Below are 20,578 nucleotides of genomic sequence, written 5' to 3'. Positions count from 1 at the left end.
CCCCCCCGCGACTGGGCTTGCCCCGGCCCTGAGTCTCCCGGGCCGGCTCTGCAGGTGACAGCTCGTCCCGTTAGGCCTCAGCACTGGGGCGTGAGGGCAGACACGGCCTCAGCAGGCCCTAGCCCAGCCCCGCCTCAGCCTCCAGGTGTCCAAGTCTGGGGAGAGGCGATCCCTGCCCTTCTTCAAGTTCTGACCTGTGGCTTTAGCAAAGCAGGAACAGTTTGTCCCTTAAAAATGACTCCGCTGTGTTTAAAATGCTGGAAGTGGCATGTCAGTGGGTAAGGTGTTGCTTCAAGAAGCACATCCGGGAGCAGTGGAAGACCTCTAACATCTAAGAAGTCTAAACATCACCCACCTGGAGTGCTGCATCCAGCTCTGGGACCCCCAGCATCAGAAGGATATAGACTGTTTGGAGCGAGTCCAGAGGAGGCCACGAAGATGCTCAGAGGGCTGGAGCCCCTCTGCTATGGGGGCAGGCTGAGAGAGTTGGGCTTGTTCAGCCTGGAGAAGAGAAGGCTCCGGGGAGACCGTCTGGCGTATACAGGGGTGGTATAAGAAGGGCTGAGACTTTTTCTCAGGCTCTGTTGTGACAGTATAAGGGGCAACAGTTTTAAACTGAAAGAAGGTAGGTTTAGATTTCACATACGGAAGAAATTTTTATGTTGAGGGTGGTGAGGCACTGGAACAGGTTGCCCAGAGAAGCTGTGGATGCCCCATCCCTGGGAGTGTTCAAGGCCAGGCTGGATGAGGCTTTGAGCAACCTGGTCTAGTGGAAGGTGTCCCTGCCCATGGCAGGGGGGTTGGAACTAGATGGTTTTTACGGTCCCTTCCAACCCAAACCGTTCTTGTGAGTAGGTGAGAGTTGAGATCTAATTAGGAACCTTCCAGTCACCCCCATTGCTGGGATCAGATGTTAACATGCACCTTTCTAAAGAAAGTATTTTTTAATATTCTTAAAAATCTTCCCCCTGTAGCAAGTAAAAGGTGATCAGAAAGATAGATTTCTTTGTTCTGAAAGCCTTGCAAAAGCTGGGTGTGTTTATGGTGCTAATGGTGGGGGAGAATGGGCAAGGGGCTTATGTAGGTCATGCCCAGCAGTGCTTCTGTCCCCACAAAGTGCAAATGGAAGAGACAGTGTGGGGTAACAGGTATGTAATTCCCTTCTTTCTTCCTCCATCAGTAGATCAAATCCTTCCCTATACTGAAGAGGAGAACAGAGCAGGAGCTAGGGCAGTGGGTTTAGGTGGTGTGCTGGAAGTCACGGGTCTTGGTTTTTTTTTCCCTACTCCCATACGCATACGCTGGGTGACATTCTGTGCCTTAGTTTTCTCCTGTGTAGAATGTGTGTATTTATAGGTGAGGATGGTTTCAGAACTGATTCTGGAGAGGATGTACTATGGAAAATCTGGTAGTGTTTCAGCAAGGTGTATTTGGAAGTGGCATAGTCCCTGGGCTCTTGCCAAGAACGGTCTCATCCCGTTTTACTTTCTGTTTCGTTTCCCGTTTTCTTCCATTTTGTTGCTGCTGAAAAAAAAAAAAAAACCAAACCACCCTGCCTGTAGCAGATGGCACAGGTACCAGAGGAGCAGCCAGAGGAATACGACTGTTCCTTTCCCTCAGCTGCTTCTCCTCTGTCTTCTGTTTTGGCAGCTTCATTTGCTTGGTCATTAGTGGAGGGCAGTGGAAGGGCCGCCAGCTTTTATAAATTAATTAGTCGCCACAGGTTCCCTCAGTCTGCTTCTGTGGCAGTGAAAGTGAAAGCTGGCTGTGAAGAGTTGCAGAAGGATTTTGTGCCGGTGAGTGATTTTACTAGGAAATAGCAGGTGAAAATCTAAAATAAGTGGAAAAGGCTGCATGTCGGAGGACAGATGTAATGCTGATGCCCTCTGTACTGATACCACTCAGGAAGAGATTTGGGGGGCTATAATATGTAGTTCTGTGAAAGCATCAGGTCTGTGCTCAGAGGCAGTCCAAAATGTGATTGAAATATTAAGAACGATTAAGGAAAATAGAAAAATACAGAGCGCCACTGTGATTTTGCATTGTAAATGGTTGCTCACCCTTTGGAAGTTTGTTTGTTCCCCGTGGAACATGGCAGGAGTAGAGAATAGATGGAGACGTGATGATCCAAGTACAAGGAACCACTAAATAGTTTCAGATTCTTTAACCTGAAAAAGAGACAGTAGGAGAAAGGGAAGAGATCTACGCTGTTACTGGTGGAGCTGAGTAAGGAACAATGACTTCTTGCCTCTTAAGACAGATCCCGGGGTATCAGTGGAATCGGGAACAGCAGGCTTAAGCCCTGCAAAAGCAGGGGGTTCTTTAGGCGAAATGCAGTTAGACTCTGCAACTAGAACCATGCCCTTAGCCTCTCCCTTCTCGGTTGAGAGGAGCCAGATGGATCCGTTGCCCCCTTTAGCTCGCCATCCTCTCCCTGGCAGTAGTCTGTAGCAGAAAGCTGGAGAAGAGCACAGGGCCAAAGCAATGCTCCTGGAGGAGACAGGATACGGAGTGAAACGGGGCAGCAGGTCCGGCTGCCTGCCTGCAGTGAGGAATGGCCAAGAGCTTTGGGGTTCCTGCAAAGGGGCTGGGGTTGCCCCAAGGCTGACCTTGGGTGAGTGTCCTCTGTTCTCCTGCAGCACCAGGATTTCTCCTGAGCCTGTAAGAACACCAGGGACTGTAGACTCCACCTTTAGCCTCTTCCTCACAAAATTCCCAGAGCCCCTGGAGCTGGATCCTCTGACTGGGCCTGAGCAGGTCCTGTGTATCTGTGTCAATCCCAGGCATCAGCTTGCTTCAGAGAGCTCTTACTGGGTTCTAGACCATTCAAACTCTAGCTTGTTCTGCCTTTTAATTTCTATTTCTCTTTGTTTTCTATTTCTAGTATTTCTATTTCTGTACATTTCTATTAGTTTCAATCATCTTTATTTAATGCTTAGGTTCTCAGGCTGATGTGATGGTCACTGTATAGATGGATATTGGAAATCAGTCCCTACCCTACCTTGCTTGCAAGAGATAGGACGAGGGAGAGGGGGGAAAACCCAGATGCATGTGGAGGCAAAGTGACTTGCTGTGATTAAGTAAATTCTCAGTGGCAGAGTCAGAGACGGGGGGGAGGAAATCAAATCCCCTTCTACTCTGTTGTTCTCACTTGAGACTACCCTCCCTCCACTTTATGGCAGGGAGTTGGGAACTAATCAAAGCAGAGGTTGGCTGTTGAAAGCCACAGAAATGTGTGCGAGACTTGCTGGACTGTGAGATTTCCAAACTGTTTTGTACTTGGATCTTACCGCCTCTCTGTCGCTACAATAACTGAACTTCAAAGCTTCTTATTTCTTGAAAGTGAAACCAGACTTCTCTTACCCTTATCCTACAGGAGTTTGTGCTGTCAGAGGTGGCGTCACCAGCAAAGGGCAGTTTGGAGTTTTGTACCTAGTAGGAGTGGGAAATTGTTGAAGATTTCTGAGTGGACCTGTAGAGAAACCACAGACAAAGTAAAACTTTTGATATTAATATGTGGCGTGATGCTCTAAACTGTTGGGGGGGGAGGGGAGGTGTGTGTGCAGGTAAAGGCTTATCCAGAAGCATTTAGACTGTTTTGTGAAATAAGTAGCTGGCCTTAAAATTCTGCAGCTGCTGAGGGAAAAGAGATAGTGTGTGAAGAACAATAATTAAGGCTTGAGTGGATATGGCCAGAAAAAGAGCTCAGATGTCCATGGGGCAAATCCCGGGGAATAAAGGAAAGACTGTCGCTCATGTTAGTGCTTCACCTCATTGAGAGACTGTTCAGATCTCTCATTTCTGACTGTCTACTGCCTCCTTTCACTTGCAAGCCTCTCCACGCTTCTTTGCTACACCCTTTTTACAGTTGAAATTAGTGTTTCTTCCTTGTTTTCTGTGACCTCCTGGAAGGCACTGGAGAGTCTGGGGACAGCTGTTTTTCTCTCCTCAGTGGACTTGCAGACCCACATGTGGCAGAACTAGCTTAAGGGGAGCACTGCTATGAATGATTGACCTCCTCTGAATAAAAGGGGTTTCACGTTTCGGGCATGACTTGCTGGCCCGCTCCTGGGCCTCTTGTTGGAGCAGATGCTGCCAAGCGAGCTTGAAAGCCCTTGTATCATCCCCCACGAGTTGTTAGTGTCTTTCCAAGAGGAAATAAACCAGTTTTCTTCTTCCTCTAACTGCTGGAACTCCTGGGAGCTGGTTTCCATCCCACTGCTGTCCCAAGAGTTCTACTCTTCCACTAGTAGTTGTTGCTGGAGGAGCAAAGCACCAGGGTTCTGGGGGTGTAGGTGCAGGAGCAGTTAGAGGGCAGGTGCTAACAAGCTGTGCTTTCCTCCGTTCATCCTGCTTGGCGTGTGATCGTTGCATCAGCTGCTTTGTGTTTTGTCCCAGTTTTCCTGCTCTAGGTGTTTTCCGGATAATGGCGAAGATGGTGAGAAGAACGTGTGCGTTCTGTTCAGAAGGGGAGGCTGGTTCTGTAATGTATGTTGCCAAAGAGCGAAATGTTGCAGCTCATCAGGATTGTCTGGTGAGTGGCTTTTAGTTGGTCGGTACCTAAGATGAGCGGAGAAGAGGGGCTAAAGGGGGTTTGCACTGCTTGTCTCCTTTTGGCTCTGCAGTGGTGTCTGAATTCAAAGGTTGGTTACCCAAACCAGCAAGCTTTTATATTAGATTGGAAAGCCATGAAAAGCAACAGGGCTTGGCCAGAATTTTGGAGAGGGAGAGGACACGGCTGCTCAGCTGGACACGTTGATTTGTGGTGTTTCCATGCATGTCGGCTCCTGATGAGTGGTTCCAGGCGCACATGGAGTCCAGCAGTAGGAATAGTTCTTCTTGAGACACTGAAATGCGTGAGGCTGCTGAGGCCACAGAAAGTTGTGTGCTTACTTAAACCTCTGCGGGCAAATATTCACGTCACTTGATGTATCAAGGTAAAAAACCTTCCCAGTCTGCGCCGTATGTAAAATAAGGAATAAAAATATCAGAAGTTGATTGTATAAAAATATCTATGAAGCGCTAAGCCTGCTGTGATCCTAGAATGTATTTAGGCTTCTTGCTGTCAGAATGCCTCCCATTTATTCTGGGATCTTGGTGGAGCTGGTTCTTGGTGTGCAGAATCAATTACAGATACAGTATTCACCCGTCAGTGAGGGTCACCTAGTGCAGGAGATACACCTGCTGCTGGAACAGCTTTCTGTTTTTCACTGTTTCAGCCTTCTTATTCTCACAGTTTTTATGTTTACATCTTTATTTTTCTACAGCCTCTGTGGTTTTTGGTTTTGGGTGGGTTTTTTTTTTTTTAGCAGATTGTTTTGGAAACATCTGATACTTGTTATATAGTGTAACCATGTTTTGTTTGACAGAGTTTTGTTAGGGCTATGATGTTGCTTCAGTGTTGAAACACTCTGTCTGCCCTGACTTTGTTAATTTCTCTGCACTGTTCGTCTCTTTTGCAGTTAGTTGTCACCTTCTGAGCAGACAGACTGTACCTGCTATTAACATAAGGGTAGTTCACTTTTCTTTGGAATTGGCTATATATAATGATTAGAAAAAAGTTGCTAAGAACTCCCCTTCCTTGCTTACTGTCATGGCTCAGCAATTCTGTGGGAATTAAAGTGGCCCAAATGTGCCTGCCTGCATTTTTGGTGGGTTTCTCTCAGGGTCTGTACAATATTGTTGCTTTTTCTCATGCAGTCAACTGTCCTTAGCATTGGACTGCATGGGAATTTTATTACAGAGAAATGTTGCATCCATTGTGAGACTGTACACCTGGGTAGGTAACAAGATGTTCAGAGTGTGGAGGCTGTCAGCTGAAGAGCTTCTCCACAAGTCCAGGCTGCCCAGAGTACGGACTTTCTTCCTTCATGCTTCTCACTGAGTTTGGTTTCTCACCTTGTTATCTTTTCTTAGTTCACCTTCAGGTCAGGTGAAAGCTCCTGTATAGATAGAGGAACTTCTTTTGACTGGGAAAAGGTTTAAGCACAGCTCCTTGTTCAGTGTAGGTGAAGCCTCTTAAAAACACAGAGAAAAATCTGCCTTGCTTAGGTAGGTTAAGTGCATTTTCTCTGGAATACACTGGTGACTGAGTCCCTCTACTAATTCTTAGCTCTTGTGTCTGTAGTTATTTTCCTCAGGATTTGTGGAATCTGAAGAGTATAATCCAGAAAACCTGGATGTAAGGTTTGATGTGGCATCCGTGTTGAAAGAACTCAAGAGAGGAAAGCGGCTGGTAAGGAGGTTCTTTCTGAATCAGCCCTTAGTCCTGTCTGGCCTGTCTTATGCTTGGAAAAAAGTGCAAAAGAAGTACTTGGTCATTCTGATCTACTGAGATGAGGGAAATTACAGATTTAGAGTTATAAGCATTGATTTTCCATGGTATGTGGTGAAATTGAGTTAATTTTGTATGAAGATATGTTGTTTTTTTCTGTCCTTTAAGTCCTTAGTTTCCTTTGGTGAAGAACCAAGCCAGTGCCTGAAAGAAAATTATGCAATCTGTAAGTGTAAAGGGAAAAACCTTCTGTTTTTAGCATAAGGAAGGTTATTTATGAGGTTTTCTTACTGGCTTTGTCCTCAGCTGCCTTATTCCCTTGCATCCTGGGAGGAACTCTTCTCATTACAAAGTTAGCCTAGAAAACACAAATACAAGCACTAATACCAATAGGTATGGAAATAACTTGGGCAAGATTTAGGGGAGGGCGAGAAGTTGCCCGGTGCTGTCACACAGCTCTCTGCATCGTTTTACAAATTCATCGGTATGAAGCAGAGGTAAAGCGGGAAACAGGCAGCTGAAATAGTGACAGGGTAGGAGTAGGCAGGTGAGAACTTGCCTGATGAGCTCTACAAAGGTGACTTTGTAGACACCTTCAAGGCCAGGCTGGATGAGGCTTTGAGCAACCTGGTCTGGTGGAAGGTGTCCCTGCCCATGGCAGGGGGGTTGGAACTAGATGGTCTTTAAGGTCCCTTCCAACCCAAACTGTTCTGTGATTCTATGACTTGCAACAGAAGATTTGATTTTCCCACGGAGGGGTAGTGTTCTCCTTGTATAGCAAGATTTTTGGTAGCTCTAATGCTTACCTGCTAAACCTCATCCTGTTCTAGATGTGCAACTTCTGTCGCAAGAAAGGAGCCACCGTGGGATGCGAGGAAAGAGCCTGTCGCAGAAGCTATCACTACTTCTGTGCACTCTGCGATGATGCAGCAATAGAAACGGATGAAGTCAATGGAGTCTACCGGTATTTAACCAAGTATTTTCTAACTAATTATGGTCAGGGTTTTGGTGGTGGTGTCAAAGAGAAACTTAAAAATTGTGTCATTCTGTGTTTTTTTTAAAAAGGAAATACGTTCTCCTCTCTTAGTGATGCTTGATCTTCTGTTCACAAGCAATAGGAGAAGTGTTTTCCTTTCGCAGGAAGACATCACACCAGTGGGAAGGAATCTCTTCAGTGTCTGAACCAGCAACACAGCTGAAAGATCACTGGGCCAAAACTGAGGGAGTCAGTCCTTACTGGCTATCTAGTTAGTCTTCAAGGACCACAGTTTTTGTTAATGTCACTCAAGTTCTCTATTTCTGTTGGTTCAGAAGCTTCAGTAAATGTGGTCTGAGCCCAGAGCAGGCGATAGCACTTCTGGATCTGTTCACATTGGGCAAATTCTGGTAGGTTTCCCTCCATAGGCCTTCAGAGAACTTTGTATTCCCACCAAAGCCCTCCTTTCCTTTCAAGTACATTGCTGGCATTAACACAATTAAACAGACCTTAAGTAAATGTTCTGTTCTGATCATGCTAGTCCTGGTGTCCGCTGCCCTCAGGCTGCCTCTGTTGCCGTTCAGTGGAATGAGCTGGTTGGAGAATGCAGATGAAAGGGGTTGAGAAATTGGGACTTAAGGACCTTCTGAAGTGCAGAGTTAGTCTGAGGTGCATAAAACCCCCGATGGCAATTTCTATGCAAGGCCTGATTGATCACAGGCCACGTTAGTCTTAAATTAATCTGGTAGACAATCTAATCACTGTTTCAGGAAGAGGTGGACAAGTGCGATCCTTAGCAGTAGTGGAAGATGAGTCCTTTTGTGTCAAAACACTTGCACTCCTGCTGCTTCCCTAGGGCTCTCAGTCCAAAATAAATATGTCTTTCTGCAAGGCTGTAAGCCTAGGGAAGATGAGATGTTTAGTTTAGGCTTATAACGTCTTCAGAATTCTGCAAAGCACGTGGAAGAGTGTAGCTGGGAGGATGGAAAATTTCCATGATGTCAGAATAAATGGCTCTTGTCATACAGCTTTAGAAAGGATGCTTGGGGCTGAACTTCTCAAGATGTTGAAAAATGAATGGGACTGATAGCAGTCTAGATACAAACTGGTAAAGTGCTGGAATATATAGTTTGATTTGGTGGTTTTCAGAGCTGGTGACCTGGAGATTTGGAAGAAGGGACCCTTAAAAATGCCTTGTCACTGTGTGAGACTAGTTGCCTGTCCTCTATAGAAATAGAGCAAACCAGGCTACAGCAACCTGCACTGAAGCGACGAAAAAGGGCTGGATTAGAGGAGGATGGTGAGGCAGGTTTCAGGGATTTTTGGCATAGTATCAGTAGCATAAATAAAGCACAAAAATTGTAGCTAGCCTGAAATTATTGGAGAGAAGAGGAACAAGACTTGAAAAACATGGATTGACAGCCCCCTGCACTCTTTCATGGTGAAATATAACATACTGAAAAGCATATCAAAAGAAAGAATTCCTTTAGGAGAGAGAGCTGTTGGTTTTGAATTCTGGGTTGCCATCCTTGTGGTGATGAGCAGTGATTAGCAAAACAAACAGCAGAACAAAAAAGAGAAGGCATAGAGTGCAATGGAAGTGGCCAGTAAGAGTAGAGGTGGGGAAATAAGTGTAATTTGTGCTGCTGTCTTGCAAAAATGAGAGTAGGGAAGTGCTTCCAGGTAAAGTGGCCTGAGTAGTAAAAGGTATTGTCCTTTATAAGATGTTCTTATACTAAGGAATGTTGGTTTTAACCAGGAAAGAATAGAATTAAAGGGAGAGGAGGAAAAAACCAATCTCCAAAGAGTAACATGAGAAATTCAGGGATGTAAAAAAAGTGCCTCCAGTACTTAGCTTTCCAATTGAATTGTTAGGCATTCATAAATCCAGGGTTTTTTGTGCATCAAAATGAATTTTGTGCAAAAAGCTGGCCTGTCAAGAGAGCAGACTGCGTTTCTAAGGTCAGTGCTTCTGTTTTGTTAAAATCAAAGAATGACAATAAGTTGAAAAGGTCCTAGTAAATGCATTTACCATTAAAAACCGCTTCCAAACACTTTGCAAATAGATTTGTAAAGAAGAGATCAGCTAAACCACGCTCTTGACAAGGCAGTTTTGCTTACAGAATGATTTGGGATCCTTCCGTAAGAAAGACACATTACAGAAGCTGGTTCACGTTCTCTACACATTATTGTATCCAGCAGTAAGGACTATTTCCAGCTGTATCTGTTGCGTTTTGCCTCATCCAAGGAATTCTCCTAGAGCCAGAGAAAATATTCCCATCTCACATATTACTAAAGTCTTTAAGAAACGAACAGATTGAGCAGCTTTAAGCTACTGGATCTCAAACAGAGTGCCCTCAGGATTTGGGAACCACCTCAGCAGCATGGGGCAGTAGAAGGGAAGGGGCGCAGGGATCTCCAGACCAGTGGCTGGTACTGTGCATGGCAGTGCCGGCACATCTTGCAGGGCTTGTAAATTCAAGCTGACTGGTAAGCAGTTGTAGTACTGTGGTATTTCACCCTGACAGCGGTGGCTCTCCCTTCAATGAGGCATTTCAGTAGGAGTACCTCTGCCACAGCGATCGCCACACCGGATGAAACGCGTCTGACCCGGGATTCGAACAGTGAGCAAGTCCAAAGAGAGAGGGGTGATGGAAATGATAATTCAGAACTTTAGTGTTCGGAGTCCACTGGGGCTCTGAGAGTACAAGCACAAGCTTGTGCCTGTATGTGCCTTTACAGCAGGTACTTTCCTAGGTGGGTAATGCCGAACAAGAATCCTGTTGAGGTTTTTTAAGTGTCTTTCAGTTTACATTCAATGAAAAGAGGGGGAAATATCTGTTAAAATCAGTCAGCATAACTCTGTTTACATATTTATTAATACTTTTTCTCTTTTTCTTAAAACTGAACTTAAATTTTAGAGTGTTCTGCCCAAAACATGACCCAGGCAATAGGACCAATCACTATGGTGAGTTTCTTTAATGTCTTCATTGATTTCATTTGTTGTAAAGGTTTGCATCCTACAGTCAATAACTCATTTGAACAAAATAGATGTTACCTCACCTTCATAACTGAGCGGTGGGTTTCTATTTTTGCTGGAGGGGTTTGGTTGAGATCCGTGTGTATGCACAAAAATCGAGAAGTTTTTTTGAAGTAGGAAATGTTTATATTTGATCTTCCCTGAACGTTCCTCAAAACTGACTTAAAATGCTGTAGACCTGATCCTTCATGGAATTATTCTGACTCGACGCAGGCAGATAGGCCCAAGCAGCTTGTAAAATTCTATGTGAGACAGGAGAGTCATGCTAACGAGTGATGCACAAGCTTACAATTGATCAGCAGAGCGAGGGCTGTTACAGGAGTGGTCACCTTGGGGTTTTTATCTGTAGTTACGTTAAAACGTTGTCATTTGCATCTTCTGTATTCACAGCAGTTGTTTTTTAAATAGGGCCTTTCATTCTGAAGGATCCCAAAGAGCTTTTTAAGTGAAGAAAAAAAAAAAAGGGTGAGATGAGCCCTGTTTGAGGATTGCTTCCTTTGCTGCAGAAATGCAGCTTGATTTGGCAGTCCTGGTCCTGGCTGATGCTGAGGTAGTTGGGAAGCTGGCCAAATTAACCAAAGCTGTGACTTTGTTAATCTATTGCATGCAGTCCTGCTCAAACGTGGGTCCTAGAGTGGCTTAACTTCAAAGCAGAGGCTGAACCGGACTGTGAGCGCTGATGCCGAGCGGTGTGCTCCCACTGAAGTCAAGCCAACTTGGGCTAATCCTGACGAAGTCTGGCTCCTCCCTGGTGCCACTCAAGGGGTGGGTTAGGTGATTATCATTTAAACTTCCAGTCGTGGAGTCTGGGGCTTCTTAGCCAGACACGCATTCCGTTTAACACCTGATCTTGCTGTGGTTCACTAACCAAATGCAGCTTCTTATTTCACTTAGTACTTTTGCTTTTTGTTTATCCACACAACTTTGAGGCCTGACATCCCCTCCCTTTTTAAAACTTAATTTGATTTCTGTGGTCTGATGGCTGTCAGTCTGTTGGGTCTGTCTGGGGTCCCCAGTGGTCTCCTGCCCAGGAACTAGACAGGGCCAGGACTGCTTTGTCTCCGGTATGAGATGAGATTAAGGCATTAGGCCCAGCCCTGTAGAACACCTTTTTCATAAGGAAGGCTTGAATCTTACGAGGTTGAAGGTCTTGGTGTCTTCAAGTGCCGCATATACAATGTGCGGCCTGTTCCCTGAGTTTTCTCCTGGAGTAGATCTTCCAGAGGCACTTCCTTTGGAGATCCTCAGTTTGTTTACCCCCTGTAAATGGGTTCTGCTGGCAGGGTCTGCCCTGCCTCCTGAATGAGCTTCTCCCACCCCAGTCTGAGAGTAGCTGTACCCCAGGTGGTGAGGAGCAGCTGTGAGAGTTGGGTAAATGACACGTGGTTCCCCATCCCAATGCCTCCTGCCTCTGAGCAGCTCTCGGATGCAAGTGTAGCACTTGGAATAGCCAGGGCTGGGGTGGAAGCGCTGTGGCTCCGTGATAGAGTTTTGGCTTTCAGACTCCAATTCAGGTGAAGTAGCTCCTCTGTTCTCCTGGAGTGACCTGGGAGCAGGAGCTGGTACAAAAGGGATGCCTCTCCAGACCTGTTTTTCTCCCCCTGTAGCTTGGAGAAAATGGAATCAAGGAACATCTCCTTGTTCTTGGTCTGGACAACATTCCTGTGCTGAAGTGTCAGGGCTCTGCTGTGTGGTTGGAAGGGGACAGGGTGCCTTAGGGGCCAAGAGGTCTCCTTGCAGCTCTGTGCAGCAGGGATGGGAGGGCAGTTTGGGCTTGGAAACAGGCTCCAACCTCTGCTTATCTGGGGACCTTGGATGTGCCCAGAGTAAAGACTGACAAACGTAGAAGAGCAGAGAACTCTGCAGAGAGCAGGAAGAGTTGGGCTGCTCTTGGGACTGTGTTCCTCTTGTTTTATAAGGCATCCCTAAAACAAACATGAGGAAGAGCTGAGAAAATCCTACCACAGATCAAATATATCCTGCTAGACTGCAAGAAACACTGTGTCTACACCAGCATCTCCTAAACTGCTCCGAATTAAGCCACCCAGCTTTATTTTGGATGAAGTGAGAAGCTATGATTTCCTTTCAGGCCACGAAAAATACACATTTACAGCCCCATACTCAAAGAAGGGTGCCCAAACCCCAAACTTGTTTCAACTGCCTTCCTGCACCGACAGTAGCTCCTCATTCCTCTTAATAGGATTTCTAACAGGAAAACCCTTGCTAAGTGCTGCCCAGCAGAGGTAGAGTTAAGTGGGAAGGGGGTGTGTCACCCCACTGCATTTAAAGCCCTCAGGTTTTGGTGGGTGGTTGAACTCTTCTTTAGCTTTCTCTGCTCCTGCCGTGTCTTCCTTGCCAGGGTTGTCCCCTGCTTGTGACGCTGTAGCTGTTCTCGGTGGCTGCCCCTAACAACGTGGGGGAGAGGCTGGTGCGTGCTGATAGAGAGGATGGAGGGAAAGCAGATGGTTTTGCAGAGATCTCACACCATGTCACTAAAAACACTTTTGTAGTGTGAATAATATTAATTTAACGAGTTAAATTGCTTCAGGAGGCTTTCTGGGAGGGTCGTTATATCGATGAAAAACCTAATGCCACTTGTGTGTCTTTGGGACACCTAAATTCTTTATGTAATCTTAGTTTTGAGGGTGTATTGACATAAACAAGAATGGACTGAAAAAAACCCAGTCATCTTTCATAAATTTGCCTGAAGTTTTTACCAGCCAGAGGCAGTGTCGCTGCTGGGGAGAAGTTGTTCACTCAGCCACAATCAAAAATGTTACGTTAAAAACTGGGGTTTGCTTTATACTGAGTTTGAAAGGAGAAGTGATATCAACGCTACAGTGATTTGCACTTCTTCCTAACGATTCAGGCTTGTAATTTTTCTTAAATGGAAATAACATGAATCCCACTGAAACCTCGGGTATTTGGGGAAGCTAAAATGTACTCTTGCCTTGCCACCCGAAGCGCCTCACTCCTGTAGCATTTTGGGTAAAGAGAGTATTTGAATGATGTGAAATCATCAGTCCGAGCTTGACACATTTGTTGTTTCTCGATTCCTAGATGCAGCTAGTAAGAGGAGAAGACTTGGGTTGAAATCTTCCACCGTCACGGAACAAATGGTAATTTTGAATTTTAAGTGGTTCGAAGTGATTCTAAAACAGGAATCCACATCTGCTACAGCAAAGGGCTTCTTCAGTGAAGTGTGGTGGCAGTGTATTCAGAAAGAGACTTCCTCGGCGAAGCAGGAACTTCTTATTTACAGCTGCCTTGGTTTGATCCTGTTGTTCCGCCAAACAAAACTGTAACGTGGCACAGGCGCCATAGGAACCTCTGAAACAGGCTGACTCAGTGGCTGTGACCTTGACATGACCAGAAAGGGATTCCTTTTCTTTGGAAGTACTGCGGCCCTCGGATTTGCTCAGGGCTTGACACAGTTTACAGGAAAAGCTGCTTTCGATGAGTCACTTGGCCTTTTAAACAAGCACTCGCTCGTTTGTGAGCCTGTGCTCACGGTAGATGTGGCAGATCTTCCCGGCAGATCAGGCCATTCTTAGCTGTGCCGATGAGGATGAGCCTTCCTGAGGGTTTGGAGCTAAGGAGCAGAGCATCCCTCTGGTTGCAGGGGGAGATGTTTTAGAGGCTGTTGTTAGAAAACCTGTAAATACAGCGTATCTTAAGTTTGGAAGCAATTCTCTTGGCTCCACGAAAGTATGCAATGAAACTCCCATTGACTCTTGGCAGGAGTGTTGGGATTTCTCCTTTCTAGAGGAATTAGCATCCAGCATTCCTTGGGAAAAAACTTCTGCCTTTCCCAGGCCTTGAGGTTAAAGGGAGGTTAAGTGAGGGGATGTGGGTGATCCCAGCAGCTTTTTCGTAGTACTCCCGTAAGAGTAGGTGGCTTCTCTCCAAGAATTTCTCCGCTGTAAATCCGCTTACGTGCCTGCTGTTAGAACCGAGACTCATGTGACCTGTTACGCATGGTAATGTGCCATTTCCGCTGCTAGTGACCTCGGCAGTCAATCCAAATGCTGCAGATGACAAGTTGGGGAGCTCCAGGATTTATCCGCCTAGGATAGATTGTTTACCTTTGTGGAAGCAATGCATTTTTACACAGGCGGAGCGTTGTGGTGGAGCTTCGTTATTTGTATTACTGTGGGATGGCGTGGAACAGCGGAGAATGACCGCGTCCCATCCAAAGGAAAAGGAAAACATTCCCCCTCCCCTCTCAAATCCTTTCTAGTGTCACATCTGGTCTAGGGAACCCAACGCTCTTTGCGCTGGGAATCAGCAGTAAGCGTTTACCAACATCAGTGCTATTTGCATATGCACTAATTAAGGAGGCTGGTGCCCCAAGCGTTGGGCTTTTTTTAGGGTTGTGCTTTGGAGCAGTTCTTGCCGGTTTTCATAAAGAACTGAATGTCTGGGGAGAAATATCATTAGCTGGGCAGAGAAGCTGACTGTATTTCCGGAAATCTGGGTTGCTTTTTATCTTTTTGCTAATACAGAGGTAAGATAATGAAAGCAGAGCAGTGTCAGTAAAAATACGTTTTTGATTCTCTTACAGAGCACAGAAGAGACAGCAGAAGAAAACGGTTTACAAATACTAAAAAGGAAAAACAACAGCCACAAAGGTGCGACTTGCTTTATGCAACAACTGGGAGATCCTGGGATCTGTTACGCTGAAGTTGAGCGCTTGGAGATGTTTGGTAGTGGTGGTGCTGTATCCTTATCATCCTCCTGAGACAAGTGACTCTCCAGGCTCTGGCGAGGGAGCAGCAGTCTGATCTGCAGAGTGACTCTGCAGGTTTTAATAATTGTGCAGCAAACAAATCTCCGTGCTTTGGACCAGACTTGCTGTGTGAGGCGAGACGGTGAATTCACCTGGGATTTTTGGAATGCCTCTGCTCTGGCTGGCCGCTGTGTCTCCAGTAAACAGGGGTGCCTCTCCCTCACCCCCTTTGCCTCCCCCCTATCAGTACATTTAAACATAGCATGGAGTCATTTCTCCTTCATCTCTGTCTCCTTGCGCTGACACCCACCCCACCCCCCCACTCTGGAAGGAGTGGGGTGCCCTGGGGTGGGTTAGCAGAGGAGGTGCTGTGAGGAGCAGAGCTTGAGCAGTGACCCGGGGAGAGGGGCGTTCAGCTCACCATTGCAGGAGCTCTAGCACACTGGGTAGGAATGGGGCTTGCTGAATGCTGCTGCTTACTGCTGCCACTGCATGGTTATGTTATTTTGGACCCTAGGCCTGCACAGGGGGCTTAATGGAGTCTTTTACTGCAGAGAGATGGTAGGACATGGACCAGTTGGTGTGAGTTCAGAGGAAGTCATGAAGATGCTCAGGGGGCTGGTGCACCTCTCCTGTGATGAAAGGCTGCAAGAATTGGGCTTGTTTAGCCTGGAGGAGAGAAGGCTCCAGGGAGACCTTATTGCAGCCTACAATGAAGCTGGGAGGGGACTTTTTACCAGGGCCTGTAGTGACAGGACAAGGGGTAACGGGTTTAAATTGAAAGTGGGGAGGTTTAGATCGGGTATCAGGAAGAAATTCTTCCCGGAGAGGGTGGTGAGGCACTGGCACAGGTTGCCCAGAGAAGCTGGGGATGCCCCATCCCTGGGAGTGTTCAAGGCCAGGCTGGATGAGGCTTTGAGCAACCTGGTCTAGTGGAAGGGGTCCCTGCCCATGGCAGGGGGGGTGGAACTGGATGGGCTTTTAGGTCCCTTCCAACCCAAACCACTCTGTGACTCTATGCTATTACAACAGTGAAATAAAGCACTGGACCCATCCTTCAGTTCTGCAGCTTTCATATTACCCCAAAAATCCTGCTGGAACTGCTTGTCAGGATTCTGCTGTCACTTGGAAGGCCTTAGTGGTGATAATTCACCTTCCAATGGCTATGCTTAGTACATGGGCAGGGTATTGTAACAGTAGGTGTCTGCCTAATGGTTTTCCTAAATTTTTACTACCAGTATGAAGAACAGGGAACCTACAGAGTGTCCTGGAATACTTGTAGTTTAAGTGAAACCATGTTTTTATTCTCAGAAATGTCTCCAGTGAAAAGGAACATTGTTTTTTCATGGAGACTGGCAGACTTCCCTGAGCTGTCCCTGTTCCTTTTGAACACCCCTTTCATCTTACTGGAACCTGGCACTGACCTGCTGCTCTGAAATGAAGAAAAAATAGGTAGTTATCTCCGCAGCAATCCAAATCTGACCAAGTTGGTGTATAAAATGGGCTGTACTAAGCATGTTTAATGCCTGGGTCACTTGCAGTAAAAGTAGCCTTAATTTCCATCCCAAATCCAATACTGATTTGCTTCTGGAGCTGTTTTCTATCCTTTAGCCTGTTCAGTCCATGCTGTGGTCCCGAGAATTGGAAGAAAGATAAAAAGCAAGACAAATCACGTGCTTTCCTATACTAGGGGCTATCAGGAGGATTTAGGAAGGGTGCACTTAGGAGATACTTGCTTTTGGTGGATGAAGCCAAGCCCCTAGAGCTTAGGTGATTTTACACCTAGCACAATGTTTACGTGTCCTGACCACGTTCATGTTCCCACTGAAAAGGGCCCAGTGAGTAGCTGGAGGAGCTGGAGATTTGTATAAGTATTTGTTACTGGAAGGGAGGCTTCAGCCAAAGTTTTCTTTCTGAAGGGAACAAAGCCCCCTTTACAGATGATTTCTGTGTAAGAGTGTGTTCTTGTGTTTTACCAGTCCGAATAGACTTCCTTAGGAAATGCAAGCAAGCCGGGCTTCTGGATGACATATTTGAAGAAATGCTGGACACGCTTCACCTGGCACAGGAAAAACTGATGGATGACAACACTTCAGAAACAGGTATGGAGACCCACGGGAGACTCCACTTTCAGGGCAGAAATGCAGATCCAAATGCCAGGTGCTCGGCCCTGGGTCACCTTCCGGGGGATGCCCTGAGTGCTCAGTAGCTGGGCCCTGCCTTGTTTCTGCCACTGCACTCCAGGTGGAGAGCGAGGTTTTGGAGAATGCCCGTGTCAGTAGAGGGGCAGAGCTGCCAGCTGTAGTAAGGCTGCCTGGCTTTGCATTTCTGAAGCTGCCTGGTATCCGTTGGCATAAGCATGGGGAGGTTGTGCCTGACCATGTCTCCCAGGCGCTGAGGGAGACAGTGGTCCTGACGAGAACCAGCAGGTTTTATTTGGGTTATAATCTCTGTTCTTGCACTTTCACAGAGGGACCAGCTGTCTGTTTGTATCCACACTCTTTTGAGGGAAAAATCCATGAGTATATCCATTTTAAGTCTTTGGATGATTAGCTAGAACTTTATTGCCAACCGTTAGTGTGGTTTTGGGGATTTTGTGGGTTAAAATAGCAGTTTGTATGAAGCACTCATTCTTGGAGGATTCCACTCTGATGTTCCTTTTGCCACAACACTGTTTTGTTTCTCCGAAAGCCTCGCGTTATGAAATTGAGGCATCATTCTGGGTTGGTTTTTACCATTGAGTGGCAATAGCACTGTCCCACATGATCTGTCAAGAGGAATCGGTGTGGTCAGACTGACAAATCCATCCTTCTTTCTCAGTGTAGATTGTATGAGAAGGAAGGACATCTGAAAACCTCCAGCAATTGGTATGATATAAAATAAGCAACTACTGTTTTGTGCTGCTCCTAATCATAGAATCACAGAATAATTTGGGCTGGAAGGGACCTTAAAGACCATCTAGTTCCAACCCCCCTGCCATGGGCAGGGACACCTTCCACTAGACCAGGTTGCTCAAAGCCTCATCCAGCTTGGCCTTGAACCCTTCCAGGGATGGGGCATCCACAGCTTCTCTGGGCAACCTGTTCCAGTGCCTCACCACCCTCTCCAGGAAGAATTTCTTCCTGATATCTAATCTAAACCTCCCCACTTTCAATTTGAACCCGTTCCCCCTTGTCCTGTCACTACAGGCCCTTGTAAAAAGTCCCCCCCAGCTTCCCTGTAGGCTCCTTCAGGTACTGAAGCCCCTAATGTAGGGCTCCACATTAAGGTGAGGGTTCTGTAAGCCTTTACTCTGTAATACTAAGTTGCCTCTTTCCCCAGAGTACGAAGAGACGGTGATGTCGCTCTTTGACTGCAGACTGTTTGAAAACATACTGACAAACGTTCATTCAGGTATGTGAAATAAGCTGTCGGAGCAGCAGCAGTTGCTACGGGTTTGGCCTTGAGGTTGTTCTTCTGAGCATTTTGAGAAATGACTGTTTAAAATGAAAATTCCAAGGAACATATTTTCTTAACATTATATAAATAATTTAATAGAAGCCATTGCTGCCTGAATCTTTACAAATACAGCCTGTCCTGGCTGGCCTGAAGGGCAACAACAGCTTTAAAAGACCAGAGGGTCTCTGCCCCAGAGGAACTTCTCCCCCTGCAGGGTGCTTTCCGTTTTCTGCAGGTTGTTCCCTCTCCGCAGCCTCCCTTTGGCAGCTCCTGGGCGTTACAGCTCTGCTCCTTTCTGGCGAATGCCCTTCAGAGCGACTGGCTGCTGTGTGTCAGTGAAGAGCTTGAAGCACTAAAGGCAGAACGATGGTGATTGTAACAAACAAGCCAAGCACGCTGGGAGTGAAATGAAAACAAGGAGCAGTTGCTTGGGAGCTCTGGAGCCCGGGCTCCTTTCTCAGCTGTTGCAAGCAACAGGGTTCAAACAGTTTTTCTGACTGGCAAGTCTCTTGCTCCCTTTTCCCTCTCTGACAGTCAGCACCTTGCTCCAACTTCTGCTTTGATTTATCCTTGTGAAAAGGGAATCATGGAATGGTTTGGGTTGGATGGCCCTTCAGGACCATCTAGTTCCAACCCCCCTGCCATCGGCAGGGACACCTTCCACTAGACCAGGTTGCTCAAAGCCTCATCCAGCCTGGCCTTGAACACTCCCAGGGATGGGGCATCCACAGCTTCTCTGGGCAACCTGTGCCAGTGCCTCACCACCCTCTCCAGGAAGTATTTCTTCCTGATATCTAATCTAAACCTGCCCACTTTCAATTTAAACCCGTTACCCTTTGTCCTGTCACTACAGGCCCTTGTAAAAAGGCCCCCCCAGCTTCCTTGTAGCCCCTTCAGGTACTGGAAGGTGCTATAAGGCCTCCCCGGAGCCTTCTCTTCTCCAGGCTGAACAAGCCCAACTCTCTCAGCCTGTCCCCATAGCAGAGGGGCTCCAGCCCTCTGAGCATCTTCGTGGCCTCCTCTGGACTCGCTCCAACTGGTCAATATCCTTCTGATGTTGAGGGCTCCACAGCTGGAGTGTGTGCGCGTACATCATCCTCTGTGTGCACATGCAGCAGCCGCAGGGGGCTTTCTGAACCAAGAGGAAGAAATGGGGGCAGGCAGAAAGCCAAAGGGTTGTACAGAAACACTCGTTGCTCCGTACTGAAATCTGAACTCTGACGTGGTTTACATCAAGTCGGTAACGTAGCTGGTCTGAGAGTACAGCACAGGGGTGCCCAGGTGTGTAAGCCTACGGCTCTGTGGTTCCTTCTGGCGCTGCGATACTTGGGCTCGCCTCTCCTGCAGCACACAGTCCACCTCTGACTGAAGAGACCGGGCGTGCAGGGCGGCAGGCGAAAGGCTGCGCTGCGCAACGGCAGAGCTTTTGTTGGCGGTGAAGCTTTCAGCCTCTGTGGTGTTAATGCATCTGTAACATGTGGATGCCCCATCCCTGGAAGTGTTCAAGGCCAGGCTGGATGAGGCTTTGAGCAACCTGGTCTAGTGGAAGGTGTCCCTGCCCATGGCAGGGGGGTTGGAACTGGATGGTCTTTAAGGTCCCTTCCAACCCAAACCGTTCTGTGATTCTATTAACGTGTGTTTTAAACTAATAGTTATGTCGGAATTCAAGGTTTTATTTTCTTCATCACAGGAACAGAGGAAAAAATCCAGGAGCTTCTGGAAAGCAGAAAAAGACTGGATAACAAGATTGAGCTACTGCAGGACTTAAAAGAAGTCACCCTTCCTGCCCAAGAGAACACTGCTAGTACATCCAGTACAGTGTCTGAATAACCCCCAGGTCTGTCTGTAATGGTGCCAGTATTTAGGATTTCCCAGTGCTACAGCATGCCTGGTTCACGTCCAAATCAGTCCCCCACCCCCAGTGAGGGACGCAGGCAAGAACCAGGTGTTTTACTCATTTTTATACCTCACTGTTGCTATAATTTTAAGTTGTCCCGTTCTTTAAACTCTGCTGTGGGTCAGTGAGTGTTACACACCCAACTCAGCTTTTCTTAAAGCTGAACAAAACCCTCATGAAGACTTTTTCTCTCCAAGCTAAGGCAGCGTTGGCTGCCCCAGCAC

The 20,578-nt window shown here is 46.7% G+C and overlaps 1 protein-coding gene across 1 annotated transcript; it reads left to right on the top strand.

Moving 5' to 3' along the window:
* Nucleotides 1-4,417: 4,417 nt before the first annotated feature.
* PHF11 (PHD finger protein 11) lies at nucleotides 4,418-20,287 on the top strand. Its single transcript, XM_010160300.1, has 9 exons — nucleotides 4,418-4,534; nucleotides 6,128-6,235; nucleotides 7,105-7,238; nucleotides 10,172-10,218; nucleotides 13,351-13,409; nucleotides 14,855-14,921; nucleotides 16,999-17,121; nucleotides 18,341-18,412; nucleotides 20,148-20,287. Exons 1-9 carry the CDS (start codon nucleotides 4,427-4,429, stop codon nucleotides 20,285-20,287), a joined length of 858 nt encoding a protein of 285 aa, XP_010158602.1. The 5' UTR covers nucleotides 4,418-4,426.
* Nucleotides 20,288-20,578: the final 291 nt, after the last annotated feature.

The sequence above is a fragment of the Eurypyga helias genome, unplaced genomic scaffold (assembly GCF_000690775.1).
Source record: "Eurypyga helias isolate BGI_N326 unplaced genomic scaffold, ASM69077v1 scaffold14521, whole genome shotgun sequence".
In the NCBI taxonomy this organism is placed as follows: Eukaryota; Metazoa; Chordata; class Aves; order Eurypygiformes; family Eurypygidae; genus Eurypyga; species Eurypyga helias.
This window is presented reverse-complemented; position numbering and strand designations above follow the sequence as displayed.

Excerpts from the sequence above, each read along its gene's own strand:
- PHF11 (XM_010160300.1), top strand. The coding sequence starts at position 4,427 with ATGGCGAAGATGGTGAGAAGAACGTGTGCGTTCTGTTCAGAAGGGGAG. Across the intron at positions 4,535-6,127 it reads CAGCTCATCAGGATTGTCTG|TTATTTTCCTCAGGATTTGT; the intron begins GTGAGTGGCTTT and ends TTGTGTCTGTAG. Across the intron at positions 17,122-18,340 it reads TGACAACACTTCAGAAACAG|AGTACGAAGAGACGGTGATG; the intron begins GTATGGAGACCC and ends CTCTTTCCCCAG.